At 37.9% G+C, this 21,633-nt stretch overlaps 1 protein-coding gene across 1 annotated transcript in view; it reads right to left on the reverse strand.

Moving 5' to 3' along the window:
- The window catches only part of SGCG (sarcoglycan gamma), a 137,920-nt gene that overhangs the window by 89,938 nt on the left and 26,349 nt on the right, over positions 1 to 21,633 (reverse strand). Inside the window, exon 3 of the mRNA XM_054164601.1 lies at positions 9,176 to 9,263. Coding sequence (XP_054020576.1) covers positions 9,176 to 9,199 — 24 coding nt within the window. The 5' untranslated portion in view covers positions 9,200 to 9,263. The remainder of the gene's footprint in view (positions 1 to 9,175; positions 9,264 to 21,633) is intronic.

Raw genomic sequence — 21,633 nt, forward strand, 5'->3', positions numbered from 1 at the left:
TAATGAAATATCTTAGTCTACAATGGAAAGAAGGTAAATCAAAGGATAAATCTTAGATTAAGTTTTGCCAATATAAAATATTGATAATTTTATATTGCAATAACATCTTTCCATAAATTTAATATATAAGTAATCTGTGTTAATTGTTAATTATTATTTTGCCTATAAACTTTAGAGTTTATTTCTTTGTCCAAAAGACAAACAGGATTTGCTATGTGGTTTTGACTGCAATTTAAAGTGTTTCAATGGAGCTGACCTGTTTCGAGCATGCACCATTGTACCAATTATTTCTGAGAGCAGTAAACAACCTCTGTCTTTTCTAGATAAACATAGTGAAGTCATATTAATTTGAATTGAAATTATACTCTTTCACAAAAAGAGAAATAATTAAAAAAATAAAATAAAATTTTGACAAATAGGAAATTTGGATTAATAGTTCAAAGGATAATCTTAATACACCTCTTTTGTATTAAAAAGTATTGTGGTGGGCTATGCCCATCCTGGAAAAAAACAGGGGGGGAGGGCTTCTGAGAGGTTTTTTTGCCCTCCCTGGAGGATGTTTTCTCCCCTGGGAAACTGACTCGGTCTGTTCCACTTTCCCCACCTCCTTGTCCAGCAGGGGTATCAGAGGGAGGACATTGCAGCCATTGCTTGCTCTCTTCTTTCTGCTTCACAGGGACAAAAGAGTTGCTGCTCCCCTGCCACGTAGTCCTCCCTGCTGCTTCCACACTTTGCAAAGGACTGGTTCTGTATCTCATATTTTTCTTTACCTTTTCCCATCCATCCTTGTTCCTTACCCTTGTGAACCCTAGCTGTCATTGTTATATAAATATATATATACATATATATACACACACACACACTGTTTAAAGAAAAATTCTTTGCTTCTCTACTTCCAAGTTGAACCTAAATTATTTCTTGGTGGATTTGCTCCCCTCCTTTTTTCCCTCTCTATATTGGGGAAGAGGAGGGGGAGAAATGGAGAAGGGATTCTCAGCCTTGCCTCCATCTGAGCTTTTAAGCCCCAGTTAAGGCTCAAACCACCACAAGTATATGGTCTAATTTATTTCAAGAGTATCTGTATAGCATACTGCTTATTTGAAAGGAACATCTAAGAGCTCCTTGTAAGTCATCACATTCAAACTTCTATTATATTAGGTCATCAGTAATACTCCTAATCTGTGTGATTAAATAGAACCCTGGCTACTTCAGAGTGGTTTGCATGTCTCTGGGTATCATGGACACTAAGAGAAGAAGTTGATTTGAGTGTTTGATCAAATGGATATATCACATCCTCTTCATATTGCCATTTAAATTTCTTCTCTCAATTCCTTTTTTTTTTAATACTATATTGCTTGGGTGTCCTCACTTATTTTCAATTTTGACATCAGTTTAAAGTAACTTGAGGAAAAAAAACACCACCACAAAGCTTTACTTTAACACATATTAAAGCTAAACTTTGCAGACAGGATCTGGTAATTTGTCGCTTTGAGTTGCATTGCCGATTAGGTTTCTGTGTGCAAGATTTCATTTCTTAAGGATCATTGAACTCAAATAAGAACTGGTTTTGTGGCCATCAAATTTTATTCACAGCAGACACCACCAGGAATCTCGAAACACTGGTAGGCATGAATTTTTTAAAAACTGTTTTCTCATTTGTCGTGCTTTTTATGATTGTCCCCTGCTTGGAGAGAGCTTTTAGCAAAAGTCCTTTAACATATGCTCAATGTTGTTTTCAGGAAGAGTATTTCATGTTCTCGGTGCTTGGAAGAGTTACTGTCTGTGAGAGGAAAAAGAAACAGCTCTTTTAAAATACATGAAGACACATGCAATGGCATTCTCTTTTATCTTTTCCCTGTACTTGGTGCTGCTTTTATGAAAGTGCTACTTCCAGAGAGCATGCTGTTATCTCTTTAGAGACAAATTTCCAGTTCATACAGTAGACTCCAGCACAATTACAAAACAGGTAACACCTTTCTGAGATGTTTTCACAGGTTGGTTGAGGACCTGGAAAAGCTTTTCTAAATGATTTCACATAATAAATGGAGTTATACTGATATCTGCAGAGCTTTTTTTCCTTGAATAGTGAAGTGAAAACACTCCAAAGAAATAAGGAAGAGAACTGGATGCAGAGGCTAGAGTTGAAAATTAATCTTCACATCTTCCCTCCCTAATTCAAGTGAATGGCTACAGATACACTAAAAAATATGAAATAGGAATAATTTGACCATTCATCTAGAAAGTCACAACTGACATTTTTTGAAGTCATATGAAATGAAACTAAAAATGCAAACTTCAATTTGCTCTTCAGTAGCAAGAGAAGCAAAATTCTTTCCTATGTATACCGTGTCTCACCATATACTTTAAATCTCTGCCCTTTTCTGGAAAATTTTAAATGTCACTGAACACTGACTGATATGCTTCTGTTGCACTGCAGTCCTGGTCATTGTAGCTTCATTGCTCATTTTTATTTACACAGGGGAAAATCAGATTAATCTACATGTGTATTAGACACACAGGGAAATAATCCAAAGGCATGTACAACAGAAACCTTTTTTGGTGATGTTCACTTCAACTGTTTAGGTGGCAACAGACTCTAAGTCTCTTTAGCAGCTGTGACAAAGAAGTAATGCAATGCAAGCAACACAAAAGATGAAGAACATCACAAAATGTATAAATACAGGTTTTGATCAGTATGCTACTTCTTGGCTCAAAGTCAACAAGAAAGACATAGTTGATCTTTGAATTAGTTGTAAAAGCAAATGAAGCATAAAATCCAGAAGCACGTTGTAAATATGTATGCATTTCAAAATCAGCTGGGAGCAACATCTTTCATTTGACATAATACATATTCCTCGTCTTGCTGCCCATCCTACAGAAAGTTTGTCTCCACCTGCATAAAGGTCTATGCCAAATCCATCCATACTGCATAAAATTTGGGTCTGCATGTCCTCTGGGTAAACTTTCACTTCTTTAGCCCTCAAATGTGACTGTCCTTCTGTAGAAAAGGAATATAAGCTAGAAGCCTTGGGGTGTAATATGAAGGTACACAGCTTATTAGGATACTGTTACAGGTACATGGTGGGAACCAAACCTGATGCAGCCTTGTCTGCCTCATCCATGTTGACTTTAGGGAGTATTCACCATGCTCTCTCTCTTATTTAGCACTCAGTCCAAACCTCCTCCACATACTGAAATCTATCTTAAAATTTTCTTATTTATTCTATGAAAACTTTTCACTCAGGCAAACAATAATTACAACCTTTTCTGCCAGTCTCACAAATATCCTCCTGTGACTTTCCAACTTATAGGGAATGCTAATATTAAAGAAACACTCACTGTTGATTTTTTGGCTCAAAACTCTGAACCCATTAATCTCTTTCCTTGCATTTCCAAGTAGGACTCCAGCCCAATATTACAGTCAATTCTTACTGATTTATAGGAACTTTATATGTGTCCTAACAGAGAATACTACTAGATACCAGTGTCCCAGGACATATCTTATCTGGTGAAAAATGATGACTATACTGAAAGTAGACATGAAATCTGAAACATTGCCAACTGGATCAGTCAGTAAGACAACCATGAGTGTAATCAAGACCAGCAGGTAAATAGTAAAAGGATTATTCAGGACAATCTTTCTGAACAAATTCTGAGAATTGCTGCAGGATCAGAGAGTCTCTGCAGATCATCTATTCCAGTTCAAAGGCGGACTGGAACAGACTTTTGGATGCAGTTTGCCAACTACAGCCTCAGTTATGCAGCCCAGTCTGTGGTCAGGGTCCATAGCCACAGCTGTCAGCTCTGATGACTCATCTTCATTCCAGAGCATTTATTTTTTAAGAACCACTTCCATTTCAGTCTGCTTGCAGCACTTCAGAGTCACCAGAACACATTTTATATTTACTTATTACTGCTTCTCACTTCAATCTCCTTTTCCTCAAAACTGAGAAAATTTGGTGCAGTGGAACTTCACGGGTACATCTCCTATCAGCAGCTGCTTCTCATAGCCAAGTTTAAAAGCTTTGAAATTCAAAGTAGGACCTCTGTGAAACTTTTAACTTGAAACAGAAGCTGATGTTCACCACACAGCCAGCCTTTCCCAAAAGCCACTCGTATCCACAACTAATAAGCCAACAATACAAAAAATCAGTACACATTTTAGTATCTGCCTCCCACAGTACTGGAAAAAAGCTAGGTTGAAGACAGGGTACTAAGACTTCTTTTGCTCCACAAAGAACTGACCACACAGTAAATAAACTAGAAGGAACTAAAGTTTTAACAGGCATTAATACATCCTGTTACGGAAAATACATACATACATGATTCCTACATACAGTCTTCAGGATATACAAATGCAGGCAGACAAACAAAAACACCCTTATTGTATGCCTTCTTGAAAAACATGGTTTATGGCTCATAGCAGCAATACATAACACAGTGTGTATAATACTCCATGTTTAAAAATAGTGTTGTACTTTATATTCCTCCTCACATTCCTATGCAAAAGTAGTACATCATCCACCACAGAAACATAACCAACCATAGAATGAAGTTCATCAGCTGTTTAACAGCTTTTGGCAGATATACGAAAAGGTTTAATAAGACAAGCCCAGGTAGCCAAAGTCACAGATGATTTAAATAGTGAGAATATTGCTACCCAAGCTGAAAATTTGACCAGGGTATTGAGTTAACCCATTATCCAAACTGCCACGGTGCTTTTAGCTGAGTCTAATAAATTAAAAACCAACCACACTCTATGTTGCTGTCTAAACAGTCTATCTCCCACTTGTTTCCCTCTCTCCTACAACAGCTTTTCAGTTTCTTGACCAATGTAAACCAAATTCAACAGACAAGTAGAGGTCTCAGAAATACTGTATTCCTACACACTTTCAGAAAATGAGACAGAAGAGAGAAGAAACCCTGTTGATATCTTCAGTGAGAGACTGCAATGGGCAAGAAGACTTTATTAAATATCAGAAAACTTGTACGAGAGGAAGATTTTGTAAATATCTTTGTTAATGAAACCCTTCAGTTCAGTCACTACTCATTAAAAATCTAAGACAGTCAACTTTTAGAAGTCAGCCCACAGGAAATCTACCTTACTTAATTCCAAGTCATGAAAATTATTAAAACCTCTAAGAGGTCAGGACTTGGGATTTGTGCCTCGTGTAAACAGTGTTACTTTCCACAGGAAGGTATAAATCTCACAATGCTATTCAATGAAGAGACCCTTTGCAAATCCAACTTTTCTGTGCCTTTTTACTGAGGGTTGGGTTTGGAGGATACACTACATTCATTTCATTAACTGTTCTTCCAAAATTCTTTTCACTTCAGCTTAAAACATACATTCTTGCATGACTATCCCCAGCACTAAGTATCGTCACACATATTTTTGTAAGTACAAAACTATTACAGTAAGGATAAATATTGCATCTTCATATTGTTGTTAAAGCCTTATGATTGCAAATAAAAATTAATGTATAACCTGCTTTTAATCAGTGAGTTTTCAGCCAGAAAAAAGTTGCATGTTGTTAGTAAAATTGTAAAGATTTAGAAAAGAGATTTTAAAGGTTACCTCTAATTCTAGGCTTAATTTAGATACTCTTATTTTTAACTATCCAGTGGTTCTTACCCTTTGGTGTTATAGTAGGATCATTTGCTCTTCCTCATGTAATGGAAAGGAGATCTGTGTCTAATATGTGAATACTACATTTTTTCAGAAAATAGATGGATATTCATCTCAGCCAAAGTGTCACCAGTTGCAACTATGCATCCCAAACAAAACTTCCAAATCCTAGCTTACTGCAGACTTTCAGAACTCTATGGCACAAAGCTATTGTAGTTCACTCATGAAGATTAAACACAGATAACATGACCCATACTGTCCAAGTTCCAGCTGAAATGGAACACCAATCAAGAAGCCAGCTGAACCAGCTAATGGGTATTCAGTAACTTGATGATGTCATGCCTGCTGTATAAGGGAAGGGCTCGCTGTGGCAAAGGATGACGGGACTTGGAGTTCAGACTGTGCCCCATGACACTTCCTGTTCCTGGTGTTTTCTCACTCATCTTCCACTTATGGACTTTTGTGCTTGCTTTTATTCTTGCTGACTGGCTGGCTTGCTCTCCTGCTCTCTAGAAAATCTGGAAGTTTTTGTATTCTTCCATTAAACTCTCCTTAACTCAACCCACAGGGCTTTTGCTTGTTTGTCTGTTTTTTCCTTTCGCTCCCTATCCTCCTTACCACCCCACTGTGAGCATGATGCGTGTGTGAGCTTGTGAGAGCAGCTGTTTTGGACCTCAGCTGCTGGCTGAATCAAAGCCATAACACATACTTAGCTGGGCCCCCAGACAATGGAGAGATGCAGATGCTTCAGAGATGTGATTTGTATCCTCCTGAAGTAGGAGGAGTTTTAAAAGGAATATGGTGAAACCAACCCTATTTCTATAAAAGGAGATTAATTGACTGGGGTTGACGCTGCCAAATCACATTCCTACACTTTTGCAACATCCTGTTTTAGGAGCTTATGTGCTCATTCTAGTGCACGGTTAAATATGCAGTGTGAGCACCTGTTGGTGGAGAGACACCAAGTATCACCCAACAGTGTATGATAATGAGTAAGAAGCCCACAGATACCTAGTTAGCAATTTTGTCAGTGAAACTACTCAAGAGCAAACGCATTTGAATTCAAGATTACAAACTTCTAAAAGGAGTTCTGCGGACACATAGTTGGATGCTCCATATTAATTCAAGTACGCTTCACAGAAGTTAGAACTGATTTTGTAACAGCAGAAGTTAGAACTGATTTTCCAACAGTTCCTCAGATGGAAGGTTATCATCACACCGTCAAGCCAAAAAGAAGCGTTCAGCAGAAGCATGGATTCATTCTTGACTAAATTTAGCTTTCAGTATGCGATAGATAAACCGAGAAAAGTTTAGAACTGCAAACATCAGAGGTTTACTACTGCAAATCAGATATTTCTATAAGTACAATAATAGATTTTAAAACTGCTAAAAAGTTAGTTTAAAATTACACAAGTTTAAATTATGCAACTTAATACTGCACTTAACTGCAAAACAATTACAATTAAACTATAAAAATCTAAAATAATAATTTTATGTGAAACTGGACACTTAAAATTAGGTCCTAACATAAATCACATAGGCATTATCCTAAAATGAGGACAGAATCAGCATGAAATACTTCACAGAAAATCAGATGGGGAAGAAGCTCAACACAGTCATGTAACAAGTAAAGAACTAACAACCCCCCACTCAACTGTTAACATGCTAATATTTTAATAGATATGTAAAAAGAAGTTTAAAAGAATTGTTACTTACCTTAGAGATCTGAAACAATGCGAACTTCTGAATAAACTACAGTCTCTTCGCAAGAGAGATTTGTCTAACTTTTCCACTACTTTCAAATCTGGAGTGGAAGATATTTTAGGCCTGGCCAAATATCACTGGAAGAAAATTTGTTCACATGTTTGGCTGTGTTTTGCATTCCATCCTGTTGCCTTGGCATACAGACGCAGCTAATTATAATCTGTGACATAAGCGGCCAGTTCTACTGCTAAAACAGTTGTGTGCTGACTCCAGAAATGAACTGCCCCACTGTAAGGCATAACCAATCCATAATGCATTCTAAATTAGCCCAACCTGTCACATAACACCAACTGCTTTATTAAAATCTGAGAACATGCAGCACTTCATAGATAGAATCTGTACATGAAAACTATTAATTTAGCTGCTAACAGCACACAATGGAACATGAGAAACAAAGAAGACTTCTGCTTTCTTTTCTGAATCCATGTGTAACATCCAACTGAATTATAATAGTTGTTTCCCTGAAAACTTTCAGTTTTAATGCTAGCATTATTCTAACTAGAGTCTATATGGTCTCTATAAAAAAGGAAACGCTTATAGTATAATATATCTGTAGTACCACATATGAGGTTTATACCAAAAAGACACTAACAAGTATCAACGTTTCCAAAAACTTAAGCCATTCTTGATATTCAGGAAAGATGTCAATAAAGAGAAAGAGCTTTATATATTCAAAAGTTGCATATATATATATATATATTACATAATTTAATATGACATTACAGAAATTATGAGACATCTATCTTAATTGCCATTTAAGCTTCGAGTTCCCAAGTGCAGAAACAAGAATTCCAGCCTAGCACTGCTGGCATTAGACTGGCTATACAAACACTAACCAACAGAACTTCTGCTCAACTGATGACATTTTAGAATCTGTGCTGGTAGCTTTCTGCAGTTCAAAAAGCACTAAAACATACATTTTTATGATTTACAGAATAATAGTCTTGTGCTGTGTGAAGCATTGCGATCATCATCCATGTATTTAGACAATTTCATTTCTCAAAGCAGAATGTTCCCTTTTTATTTTTTTTGGCCCTGCACTCACACTGTTATGCTTTAGCAGCTCCTATCAGACATTTAACAGCTGCAGATCATAAATTTAGGACTGACACAAACCAAACTGATCACAGGCTTACAAGCTATTTTTTTCTCTTTATGAATTCTGCGGTCATTAATCCTTTATTAGACTTTGTTTACACATGCAAATGGAGTAGTTATCCTCTATAAATATTCTCTCTCTATAAATGAATTAATTAACTGGTATCTGACAAAAATGGCAAATATTTGTCATAATGAAATATTTATCAGTCTCTTTAAAACAGTTTTTATATTTAATCTCATGGATTTATGAAAGCTAAGCTGAGATGAAAGCATTTCTACATTCTGTTAACACCGAAGCTTTTCTTTAATTGAAATTCCCTGTAAGCATTAAAGGAAGAATAGTTCTCAAGGATTCATTATTCAGTCCTTATTCAGGTGACTAGGTATTCATGTCCAGGGATTTCCTGCAAGATCTGTTGTCTGTTCTTGGAGAAAAACAGAGCATCAGGTAAAACTGGATAGATGACCCCCAAATAAACGTATTTTAATGGAATTTCAACATATTTCCTTTTGCCATAAGATTGATTAACAGAGTGCCCAGCTTTATGGACAGAGCTTTATGGACAGAACTTTTCTCTGTATTTTTTTTCTGGCCTCGTTTTATTGTCTTTTTATTTGCTCCTCTACCTATCTGATATCTGCAAAGTAGGAATTCAAAAATTGAAAAGAACAAATAAATACCTCAGTATCTTCTGAAATTCTCATGAAGTAGGACTGAAGCAAGAGCAACTGTCAGTGAGTTCTGTATCATCTGAAGGCAGCTGTCTTCCTATTTGAATACAGATAATGGAAAGAGAAAAGAAAAATTGTCATAAGAGCAACATATACTTGTGAATTACCTTACTACTTTTACTGACAGCCTCTTCAAAGCAACAGACCAAAATCCACTGAGATTAGAACTGTGGAACACAACAGTAACACTGGACACCCAGTGCCTGTTTAAACTGCAAATGTTCATGACAGAACAGTTTACAGTAAGTGAGAAATAAGTATTTGTGGTGAAAAATAATAACATATCTTTCTGTTGCAACATTTTAAATCCATTTCATATTAAAATGTGTTAGTGTAATGAACAATTAGTGTTTCATTGCATTTGTACAAAAACTAAGTCTTTTAGTTAAGCAATTATCTTGACAGTTCGAGAATGCTCATGTCCCATTCTTCACCAAAAACTGCCAACCTCCTTTTCAACTGGACTTTGAAAGTTAATGACTGATGACTTAGTCCTGGAAAGGTAACTAAGCAAACACATTTGTCTTAGACATTATCAGAGTCCACTCATACCAGCACTTGACTAACTAGAATTACTACAAACAAAGAAAAAGATAGGTACATTGTGGTTATTGTGGTTTACATGCTGTGGACAAGAATTTGTAAGCAAAGGAGCATTTAAGGAAAAACATTCTAGTCTCTGTGGAAAACAGAGCTTATCTTAGAAATAAAGTACTACACGAGAATTTTATAATTGAGAGAAGAGAGCAGAAGAGAGAACAAGGGAGTAGAAGAGAAAAAAATAAGAGAAAAGAGAAGGGAAGAGGAAGAGAAAAGATTTCAGATGAAAGGGACCTTCAACAACCATCTAGTCCAACTACCTGATCAATTCAGGGCTGGACAAAAGTTAAAGCATGTTATTAAGGGCATTGCCCCTGAAACACTGACAGGCTTGATGCTTTGACCACTTCTCTTGGAATCTTGTTCTAATGTTCTTTGTAGAAAGCAACCCTGAGGAAAAGGACTTGGGCGTGCTGATGAACACAAAGCTGGACATGAGCAGAGAGTGTGTGCTTGCAGCCCAGAAGGCAAACCACAACCCAGGCTGCATCAAAAGATGTGTGGCCAGCAGATCCAGAGAGGTGATTCTGCCACTTTGCTCTGCTCTGGTGAGACGTCACCTGGAGTACCACATCCAGCTTTGGAGCCCTCAATACAGGAAGGACACGGACCTGATGGAGCAGGTCCAGAAAAGGGCTACGAAAATGATCAGGGAGTTGGAGCACCTCTGCTCTGAGGACAGGCTGAGGGAGCCTGGAGGGAGGAGGCTCTGGGGAGACCTAATAGCAGCCTTCCAGTACCTGAAGGAGGCCTACAAGAAGGATGGAGAGAGACTGTTTACAAACACCTGTAGTGATAGGACGAGGGGTAATGGCTTCAAACTAGAGAAGAGCAGATTTAGATTGGATGTTATATGTTCTTTACCATGAGGGTAGTGGATCACTGGAACAGGTTGCCCCAAAGGTCGTTGGGGCTCCATCCCTGGAGACATTCAAGGTGAGGCTTGACAGGGCTCTGGGCAACCTGATCTAGTTGAGGATGCCCCTGCTTACTGCAGCAGGGGTTGGACTATATGATCTTTGGTGGTCCCTTCTAACCCGACCATTTTATGATTCTATGATTCTAAAGAAATGCTTTCTACTGTTGGGTTTAAAACTTCCCTGATGCAGCTCTTTAATCTTCTATGTTACATTTTCTCTGATCATTTGTTAAAAAGCAGTATGTGTTTTTAGATGCTTATATACTGTAGTCAGGAAACAGATTCTTAGATGATACGTGCAGGCAGAAGAGTATCTGGCTAGTACTGGAATCATGCTCTTACTTCATTTGCAGCATTTTTCTCTTTGTGGCCTAAAACAAGTTTGTCAGTCACACTCCCTCCTCAGAAAAAGATATCCCAAGTCCCTTGTATCTCTGTAATTGCATTGCAAGAGACAGTGAATAATGAAGTGAACTAAGAATAGAAGTCAGAAAGGTCAAGCAATACAGCAAAAGCAATTCACATTGATGATAAAATGGCACACACTTTGGAAAAAAGTGCAATTCACATGAAAACATGTAACTAATAGAATAAGCAAATGCAAAACCCCCCATACCCACACATACAAATATTAGCTATTAGAATCACTGAATGCAAAAAGCAAAGCTAACAGAATTTTCAAGCAATTAAAGTGGAGAGTAATTTTATTAACGATCAGAAAGCATATTAGTTACTAGACACTTCTGGACTTCCAAGAACTAAAGGGAGATGTTCAAGTCATCTTGATTCTAATTACTGCTAGTCACTTCTGAGCTTGAATAATAATTAACAGAAAAATCAGCTTCACAAGGAAGTGGGGGTTTTTCCCAGTTCTCCTGCTTTCCTACTGCTGTTAAAGGCTGTAATATGATTTGAAACAAGAATTTGTTGCAGGCAATATTTTGATGTTTCCCTCCAAAGCATTTTGGCTTGTCTGTGTATGATGTGCTTTTTAGATTTGCAAGGGACAGGACAGCAGGTCATTTATTGACAGACTGAGACCTTACCCATTCCTAAGAATAGGGCTATGGGGAATATATAAAAAGGGATGTCATCCTCCAAGCCTGAGTAAAACAGTGAGACCAAGGCTGCCCTTATCTTTCACATATAAATAGAAAGAAACATTGGAAAGTTGCTGTTGTGCCTTTTAAGGCTATAAAAGTGTAACTGTTTTAAATAGTTACTTAAACAAGGTGGAAAATACTCCAGGAGGAACCTTTTGGACTATAAACACAAGATCCTCAAATATACAATGCTTTGTGTGACAGCTACCTAGACTATTTCCATACTATCTACAAGGAGGTTTAAAATAGAGCTTTGAAACTCAGAATATTTATGTTTTACTGAAGTATGAACAAGGATTAACTAAACCAGGAAAAAAAAACACCTGAAAATTAGATACTTAGAAGTATCCAGCTGCCCAGTGTGTCAGTGCACAGCAGGCTGTGGGCCTACTGCCTGGTCATTTTAGCAGTATTTCAATCTTCAAGCTTCAGCCATAATCTCTCAATTTCCTTGCTGCCACATTCTTCTATACCTTTTTTTTTTTGCCACATTCTGTTACTTGGGAGTCTCTTCCCAAGTATGTTCAGTGGCTCCAGAATGGGAATCGTTTTCACCTCCCGTTCACCTGCTCTGTTCACTCTCCTCCCTTCAAATTAATGTTGGCACAAAGTGGATTTAGATAAAACAGATTCAAACTGTTACAGAGGTCAAGTTGTGAAAGTTCAGGGGGATGTGTTAAAAGGTATCTTGTGCTTGGACTGCATCTTCACACACTGATTAAAAACTATTCAAATTCTGTGGGTTTAATCCTTTAAAGAGGTGTGGTGGTTTTAGGCTGTGCCTTTAAAATCAGTTACAGATTTCAAGCAGAAAAGTAGAAAAATATAAATAAATCACTATTGGGTGTAAAAAAGAAAACAAAATATTATTCTAAACAAATTCATTGGATAAATATCTAGAATAAGATGGGCTGTACCATAACAATTCTCTCCTCTTCTGATCTCTGCTGGTTTTGCTTTACTTGGGAGAGGTTAATGTGCTTGTCAGCTGGCCTCAGCTTAGCTCTTAAGTCTAACCCACTGCTTTTTCTCTCTGCTCCTTTTCTTTTTTGGGATGGGGGTTAGGGGGGTTGGGGGGGCGGGGGCAGTGGAATGGCTTCCCTGGTCTCTGACCAGAGGGATTTTCATGTTGCTTGCTAATTGTAAATATCTGTGTAATACTGTAAATACTGCATATTTTGTACATATTCATGGCATTTCATTGTAGAGTGTAGTTCTTGCTTGTAAATACAGCTTCATTTGCTTCTAACTGAGTTGGTCTGGCAAAGTTCATGCTGGGAGAAAATTTCAACCCACCACAAGAGACCAAGCAGTGAGGCAAGCGGGTGAAAAGCTGCATGTGTACTTTATGCTCAATGCTGTACTCTGTGAGAGCATGAGTCTAACAGGTGAATTGGAATAGATGTAAGATGGGACAAACTGTTTTGCTAAGAGCAAACAAGTAATCTCAGGTTTGTAGACCATTACAAAGAGTCAAGCTGACAGGAAAATACTAATTTGGAGTGTGCTACTTGAGTGCAGACTGAACGGCTCTGGGCAGCCTGGGCTAGTTGAGGACCCCCTTACTGCAGAGCAGCTTGGGCTAGATGACTTTCAGAGGTCTCTTCCAATCCAGACCACTCTATATGATTCTTTGACACAATGGAGAGAATCTGATACAGCAGTTTCTTAAAAGGCCTAAGTTGTTGCCTAACCTAATACTGGGGAGGAAAAACACACCAAACATTAATTATCAATGCAGATTTGGAATGATTTTTGTCCTACTGTATGGCTGGTGCAATTCAAGCATTCCCCTAAGTATGAAATTCAACTCCTGCTGATTTGAGGAAGTTAATTGCTAGCTTTTTCTCAGGATGAGAACCAGAAATGAGTACTTGGTTTATATGAAACTCTACAATATTCTGTACAGGAGAGCAAAGTAAAGCACTTTTTAATAGCTTCATAATTTTGCTCATTGGGATTTTTATTTTAGGGTATGATTCACTGCGTACCTACTCACAGCTCCATCTGCAAGCACTCTGTGAGCACTCTGTGACAGGCAGAATATGGTTGCAATCCATACAGTATGTCAAATCACTTCTACAACAGATGTCAGTAGCACTGACATTCAACAGAGAATCATGTTTCATGTTCTTTGGTCATAACATTTCCCTTTATATCACTTGTCCTTTACTAAAAAACCAAAAGCATAACCCAAAACCCCACTAGATATCCAGAGTGTGACAGTCTTATCTTCTGTGCTGGGACATCTGAACTCTGAAGAATTCAAGTGAAATACATGGCTGTCACTCAGCACAGGTGACAGTGCAAGACAAAAAAAAGATGAATGAGTGTCCTTCCATGGTACAACTGGTTTAAAGGTCTTGGAAGCTCTGAATCTGCACGCGTATTCTCATACTGCATAGAGGTTTCTACAGATACAAACCCAAAAGGATATGATGAGTTCACCACACTCTTTTTCTATCTTCCTATTTCATCTCCTTTCATTTTTCCTTGTATCCTTCCCATCTTCACAGATGTATCAGAAGTATAGCCATCAAGAGATATAAAAGCCCTCCTCTGACTTTTATGGAAACATAAAATCACAAAACTGTTTGGGTTGTAAGTGACCTTTAAGACAATCTACTTGGAACCCCTCTGCCTTCCACTAGACACCTTCCACTAGATGAGGTTGTTCAAAGCCCCACCCAACCTGTCTTTGAACACTTGAGGGGGAAATTCAGAGCTTCTCGGGGCAACCTGTTCCAGTGTCTCATTTTTTTTCAATCATCAAATGTGGATTTTTTTTTCAGTAACATAATACATATTTAATTCTGACATAATAAAGAAGGTGTATCTAATCTGCATTTGAAAGAAAAGCATATAAAAGCATCTAAAGCTTCATTTAAATCCTCTGGTTCAGCATCTACTTCATTAGTTAGAACATTTTTTTCATTTGATATGAGCATGCATCTTCCCACAGAGAATCTTGAGAGCAAAAAAAAGAATTAAGGCACACAAGATAAACGTTTCCCTGTTCCAAAAGATTTAAAAGAAAAGCCAAAATACTAAAATTACAGTCAGTGCTCTGGCCAGGACACTATAACAGAAACCATGGCCCCAGAGCTCATTCTCTGACAGACTCATTACCCAGAAAGTTTTAGTGGATTGCAATATTACATCTGCAGCAACTGACTCAAATTACTTCCATAGGTGGAACCCACATTAATTTAATTTCCTCAAAACTGCAGTCATCAGTAACAGTGATAGAAAGATGGAACTCTAGTTAGACATTAAGAGAAAAGGTATACTGTTACTACAGTGCTTCTTCCCTGTTAAAGAATTGGAAAAAGTTATTGTGGGATAGTCATACTAAAGACTAGCATGTGTGGTCAGAGACAGAAAGAGTAAGACTGGCTGTTTAGCTAGTATAAATTCAATTAACATTCTTTTAATAATTAATTATAAACCTGAAACAGAACTTTCTTCATGTCTTTTGCACAGGTTCCACTTCCAAAATAATGAACTAAACAAAGGAAAAGCAGGGGAAAAAAATTGAAGGACGAATTAATCCAAAGGTCTGTTTTAGCTAATCTAAACAGATCTTGCTCCAAGAGGAATGGAGATGTTAGTACAAATCAATACATGAGCCAAACAAGTATATACAGAATCAATGTACTAATTTTATTTAGCTATAATCAAGACAAAAAAGATTTAAATATTTTAATTTTCACACATTCTGATGAGCAGTCAGTGTAAAAGTCAACCTAATAATGGTTTCAGCTGTATAAGAAAGTTACATGAGTTTACAGGATCTATTTCTGACCAATTCGTCTTCATATGTACACATATAGACCAGAACTGTTTAGAACTTTGCCTTTCCCTCCTCAAAGTAAACCAGAAGTTTTTTAATCTGAACTACATTACCAAAGATAACTTCCTTTGCTGTTTTGTTTTGTTTGTAGTGGGTTCTGTTTGTTTGTTTATTTTCAATAGAGAAACTGCAAGCAGCCAGGTAAGGGAGAATATAAATAGAAGACCGTTTATAAACAAGCTACTCCTATTCATTTCTCTTTCTTCAAAGAGAATCCTTGCTCAAAGAGAATCCTTGCTTTCAGACCTGCTGCCTGTCCCTTCAGGAATTTTATGAGTTTCAGAAAACTCTGTAGTTTCCCCCAGAAGCAGGAAGGTTTTCACTTTATCACCTGTGAAATCTGACTTGCAGCTCTGTGGCCTGTGCAGCAATTTCTCCTCTTGACTATTCCTCTGGAGCCGCAGACTCATAGCCCCTTGCTATGTTTCTTTCTGCCTTTTTACTTCTTGGCAAACTTGTGTTTTCCAGAGTATTTTTCAATGTCCTTAAGCAATGAATGACCTTCTCTGCTTCTGTGAGGTCTTACCTGATTTGGTCACTCTTATTAGTGGAGCACAGACAATAAGAACAAAAAGCTCCCAAGTTAGGCGATCTGCCATACCCACCTATGTTTACATTAGCATTGTATGCACTAGGATGAATTAGCTATTGGACAAAAGGATATACCTTTCTTCAACAGTATATAACCATATTATGTGTTCTCTAAAATCAGAGATAATGCCACTGTTACTGAAAGAAATAATTTCTTGCAGACCGCATAGAAAAAGCTTCAATCCAATACTGATTATCTCTTCTAGTTTTATTGGTAGCCAAGAAAAAGCCACATTTCCAATGCATTTCACTTTTCCTTTAGAACTCTGCTATAAAGTACTGAATGATTAATGGTTTTCCATTTTACAAGTTGCCATTGTAAAACTGTTCTGAAGAAGATTACTCTTAATGTTGCACTCAAAATCATACTATGCCCTATGACTCATTAAACAAATGTCAGGGAAGAAAGCCTCACCATTTTGAATACCAAATATGGGGGCCTGGGGAAGTAAAAGCACTATAAAATATACATAATTTTCTAGTGTTTCCATTTTTCACTCTCCAACTGATTCTGAGTCTCTCATCTCAGAACTGCTAAGGTCAATTTAGACCTGTACCATACAGGTCTAGAGACAACTCACAAAAACTGTTCATAGAAAGAATTTGTCACCTTTAAGGCCTGGGCAAGCTTTGGTAAACAAAACACAGCTGCATTTTAAAAAATATATAATTTAATTGATGACTTCCAGAGTTCACTTCATGAAGACTCTGTACTGAATCATATTTAAGAATGCCAAACTCATGTACTTCATCCAGAGTCACTTTTCTAGATTAAGACAATTGTCCTCATCAAGCAGACAATGAAAGCTCAACACTTAGCTGACCTCTTCTGATGTTCTAGGAAGACAAAAAAGTGGCCAAAAGCAAGGAAGCAGAAAAAAAGACAAAAAACTTTTCTTGCCAACCACCATAATAAAACATCAATTTGTGCTCTGACCTTCTCTGGAAGAAATTCAAACAGCCTTTAGAGAGCAAACGTAGAAATACACAGCAAATAACTTCTAAGAACCCAAATTGAAGTTCTGAACTTGTGTAACAGTAGAGTCTCTGTAACAGAGGTTAAGTCACAGCCCTTGATCCATCAGATCTTTTTTGAGCTACTATTCACTGCAAAGACTGTAAAAATAACAATTATCAATGTTAATAACGTGACTTAAAAATCTGTTGACCTTCCTGAGATTTCAGCTTTGCCAAAATGAAGCAGAAAACTCAGGCACATGTGAAGTATGTTTAATTAGGAACTTGTCATCTGGCAAAGGCAAGTAAATTACAAGTAGAGACTTTTAATACAGAAGAAGCTATAATCAACCAGGGAATAGACCACAAGTTATTTCTTGTTTGACTGAAATGTGTAAATTAGGTATGGGACTAGTGTAATTATTTTGAAGGGTTATCCATAAGGCCAAGCTGTAGGCAACCAGATCAAGCAGAGTAACCATTAGTAAAATGGTTAATTTAAAATTGTCAGATACAAATCGGCAATTTTGGCAGCCTTTAAGAATGTGAGTAAAGTTAGAATATACTTGGAAAACAAACAGCTGGATTCGTTTAAAACAGAAGTAAAAGCATGCCTAACATTCTTCCGGAGTGCTGTCTGGAGCAGTGTTTATTATAATTGGGCATCTCATTGTCACAGGTATTTAAAAAAAAAAAAAAAAGTCAAGTACAGAAACAGGCAACAAAATGAGGTAGGCTCTTACTTGACTGCTTTCATTGTGCAAAACTGGAGACAGCATGTTTAATTTTAGTAATAAACTTCAGCAACAAATGCCTAAGTTTCTCCTTTAGTGAACTTGTGATCTGCAGCACTTTCAGAATTAGCAGTCAAAGTAACAGGAATTATCATTAAAAGTCCATCTTCCTGCTATTTAGTCAATACATTTTACTTTACATCTTTACTCCTTATATTTAGTTGTCTTTGCAACAGCTATAGCGAGAACAGCTGCATTCTACTCCATACGACCATCTCATCTTAATGTCTGGACAACTAGCTAGGCAGGCTGCTTTACCTTTAGCTGTGCAAACACCAGTCCATCAGCTGTTAGCAAACAGTTGCAGTACTAAACACAAAGCTGTCACAGATCAGCCTAGCAGGAAACAACTTCAAGATATTTACTGACCATTTCCTAAAATAAAGGTGTTCAACAGCATCTATTATGTTTTTCTAATCCCTCAGAGCAGATAAGCACCAAAATCAGCACAGAAGTGTGTTGTCCAGGTCAGCTACCATATGAAACAGAACAGAGCCTTTTAATTCACATGCCCAGCTTAATCACTACATATTTATCTGTAATGTTTAGAGCATTTTCTAAGTATCCTTGAAGTTTCTTGTAATATTGATAGGAAGAGGCTTTAAAGGATGACTTGAGTAGTCAGTGTCAAACTCTTCAGATCATCAGAATAAGCATGTATCTTTGGGGCTTTTTAATTGTGGTTGATAAGACTTTATTAATTGATTTTACTTGCCTCACAGGATCTAAATTTGATACTGGGCTTGGCAAAAACATCAATACCAGACCACTTAATTTTTATATTCTCAGACAAGCTCTGGTAGATACTTAATGTGCTCTTCTTTCCTGATTAATTGTGCTTGATGTGCTTGGATTTTTAGCTTTTTCTGAAGTCAAGGGCATATTGGTTCACGATCAATAGTTAGCAGTTTTCATTTAATGCTCCTTGGATGCATTCTATATAATAGCCACAAAAGAAGGAAAAAACCCCAAACATACTAACAAAGTTGCATTTTAAAAGCAGACACATAGCCCAATACATACCTGGATGCATATGACAATGCATTTATAGATATCTCCTGAAATTTCCCCACAAGTCTCCATTGGTTGCCACCAGACAGAACAAGCATAAGGGATGGTGGTTTTTTAGGCTACTGAAATAGTCCAGGAAGAAAAGCACTGGCCAATACTATATCCAGACTTGCCCCAGAGAACACTACAGGAAGAGAAGCAATATTTTGGCATAGTTGTGTTCTCCTTAAATTTTTACGAGTCAGTCAAGTTGGGATTGGCACCTGAGGCTAGAAGAGAAGTTGTCTCTAGCCATATTAATTTTCATTATGAGGTCCCTGAGTATGTCCTTAACTGAAGACTGGGAAGTCAGGGAAGACAGAAACTGAGTGTTGCATTTGTGGCATTCAGCAACTAGCAGTATATAGGAATACTCTTCCTGCAGTGACAGGGATAGCCAAGAGACTGTGGAAAAAATGACAAATGATTCATCTTCAGGTTACATATTCAGAAGCTGTTTGGAAGGAGATGAATGAAAAAATATTTGGACTGTTGCTGGGGAAGTTGTTCAACCTCTGGGGAAGTCTGTAACCATGTTTCATGTGAAGGCCACAGAGAATCATAGAATCACAGAATGTTAAGGGCCAGAAGGGACCTTGAAAGATCATCTAGTCCAACTACACTGCCAGAGCAGGATCACCTATACCAGATCACACAGGGATGCATCCAGGAGGGTCTTGAATATCTCCAGGGAGGGAGACTATACAACCCCCCTGGGCAGCTGGTTCCAGTGTTCTGTCACCCACACTGAAATAATTCTTCCTCCTTTTTCCATGGAACTTCTTATGTCTCATCTTCCACCCTTTGTCCATTGTCCTCTCATTGGGTATCACCAGGAAGAGACTGAAGCCATCCTCTTGGCACTCACCCTTTACACATTTATAAACATTAACGAGGTCACCTCTCAGTCTCCTTTTCTCCAAGCTAAAGAGCCCCAGCTCCCTCAGTCTCCCCTTGTAAGGAAGATGTTCCACTCCCTTAATAATTTTTGTGGCTCTGAGCTGGACTCTTTCAAGCAGTTCTCTGTCCTTCTTGAACTGAGGGGCCCAGAACTGGATACAATATTCCAGATGAGGCCTCACCAGGGCAGAGTAGAGAGGGAGGAGAACTTCTCATGACAAGCAAACCTACAATCTACAATGACGTGCAGTGGATATGTACAAAATATACAGTATTTACAAGTATTTACTATTAATGAACAGCACAAGGACCCCCCTGGTCAAAGACCACTGGAGCTGCTAAAAGCTTCTCCCTCCCTGCCTCCTGCTTAAAACAACCCTGAAGAGAGAAGAAACATTCAGAGACTGCTGGCTTAGTAGCCCGTCTGCTACAGGCACATAACGCTTCTGCTCTTGATGCTTAATGCTGAAGTTACAGGTTAAGGAGAATGGCCTTTAAGATTTGAAAGACCACCTTTGTAAGCAATAAATCTGTACATACTGAACATTTTTTATTACCATGCGCCCCAAGATGAGACCTGAAGTTAGTAAACCAATTTAATTCTACAACGTAAAATATACAGGAGAGGCTAACAGATTCTTCTGTATTTAATTGTATCTCTTTGCTAAAGTAGCATTTTATATCCTCATATATTGCAAGGTTCTTGTATCCTTCACTGCAAGAGAACAGATTAATATAACTCTCACTGCCAGTCAGTGGTCCTCTGGTGAACACCAGCTGTCTTCTCAATGAAATTGGCAGGGGTCATGTCGGGTTTTTTCCACTCATGTTCAAATAATCTCAGTTAACTGTGTAGGCAGTCTCGAGCAGATACTTGATTAATTTTCAAACCATGGCTTAGAATGGACAGACCATGTAAGGATCTGTAACATCTATATATTTTACTTGAACTGACAGGTGTCAGGATAGAGATATATATGAAATGGTCTGGACTAAGCATTGCATGCAGGCATTGTGGTATGGACTTCAAAGAAAGAAGCAAGCAGTTTTAGAATAGAATAGAATAGAATAGAATAGAATAGAATAGAATAGAATAGAATAGACCAGGTTGGAAGAGACCTTCAAGATCACCGCGTCCAACCCATCAACCAATCCAACCCACCTAAACAACTAACCCATGGCACCAAGGACCCCATCAAGTCTCCTCCTGAACACCTCCAATGATGGTGATTCCACCACCTCCCCGGGCAGCCCATTCCAATGGGCAATCACTATCTCTGTATAGAACTTCTTCCTAACATCCAGCCCGAACCTCCCCTGGTGCAGCTTGAGACTGTGTCCTCTTGTTCTGGTGCTGGCTGCCTGGGAGAAGAGACCAATATCCGCCTCTCTACATCCTCCCTTCAGGTAGTTGTAGAGAGCAATAAGGTCTCCTCTGAGTCTCCTCCAGGCTAAGCAGCCCCAGCTCCCTCAGCCTCTCCTAGGTTTCTCTATTCCCTTTGTTTCAATAAAAAGGGTGAAATAAAGAAAATATCTATTTTATAGAAATGTCCTTTAAAATTTGAAGTATTCTGTTAGATTTTTCCAAATAACACGGTCTGTCAATCCATACTGCACATTGGTACTTCACACTCTCGGCC

Source organism: Dryobates pubescens, chromosome 10, assembly GCF_014839835.1.
Source record: "Dryobates pubescens isolate bDryPub1 chromosome 10, bDryPub1.pri, whole genome shotgun sequence".
Classification (NCBI taxonomy): domain Eukaryota; kingdom Metazoa; phylum Chordata; class Aves; order Piciformes; family Picidae; genus Dryobates; species Dryobates pubescens.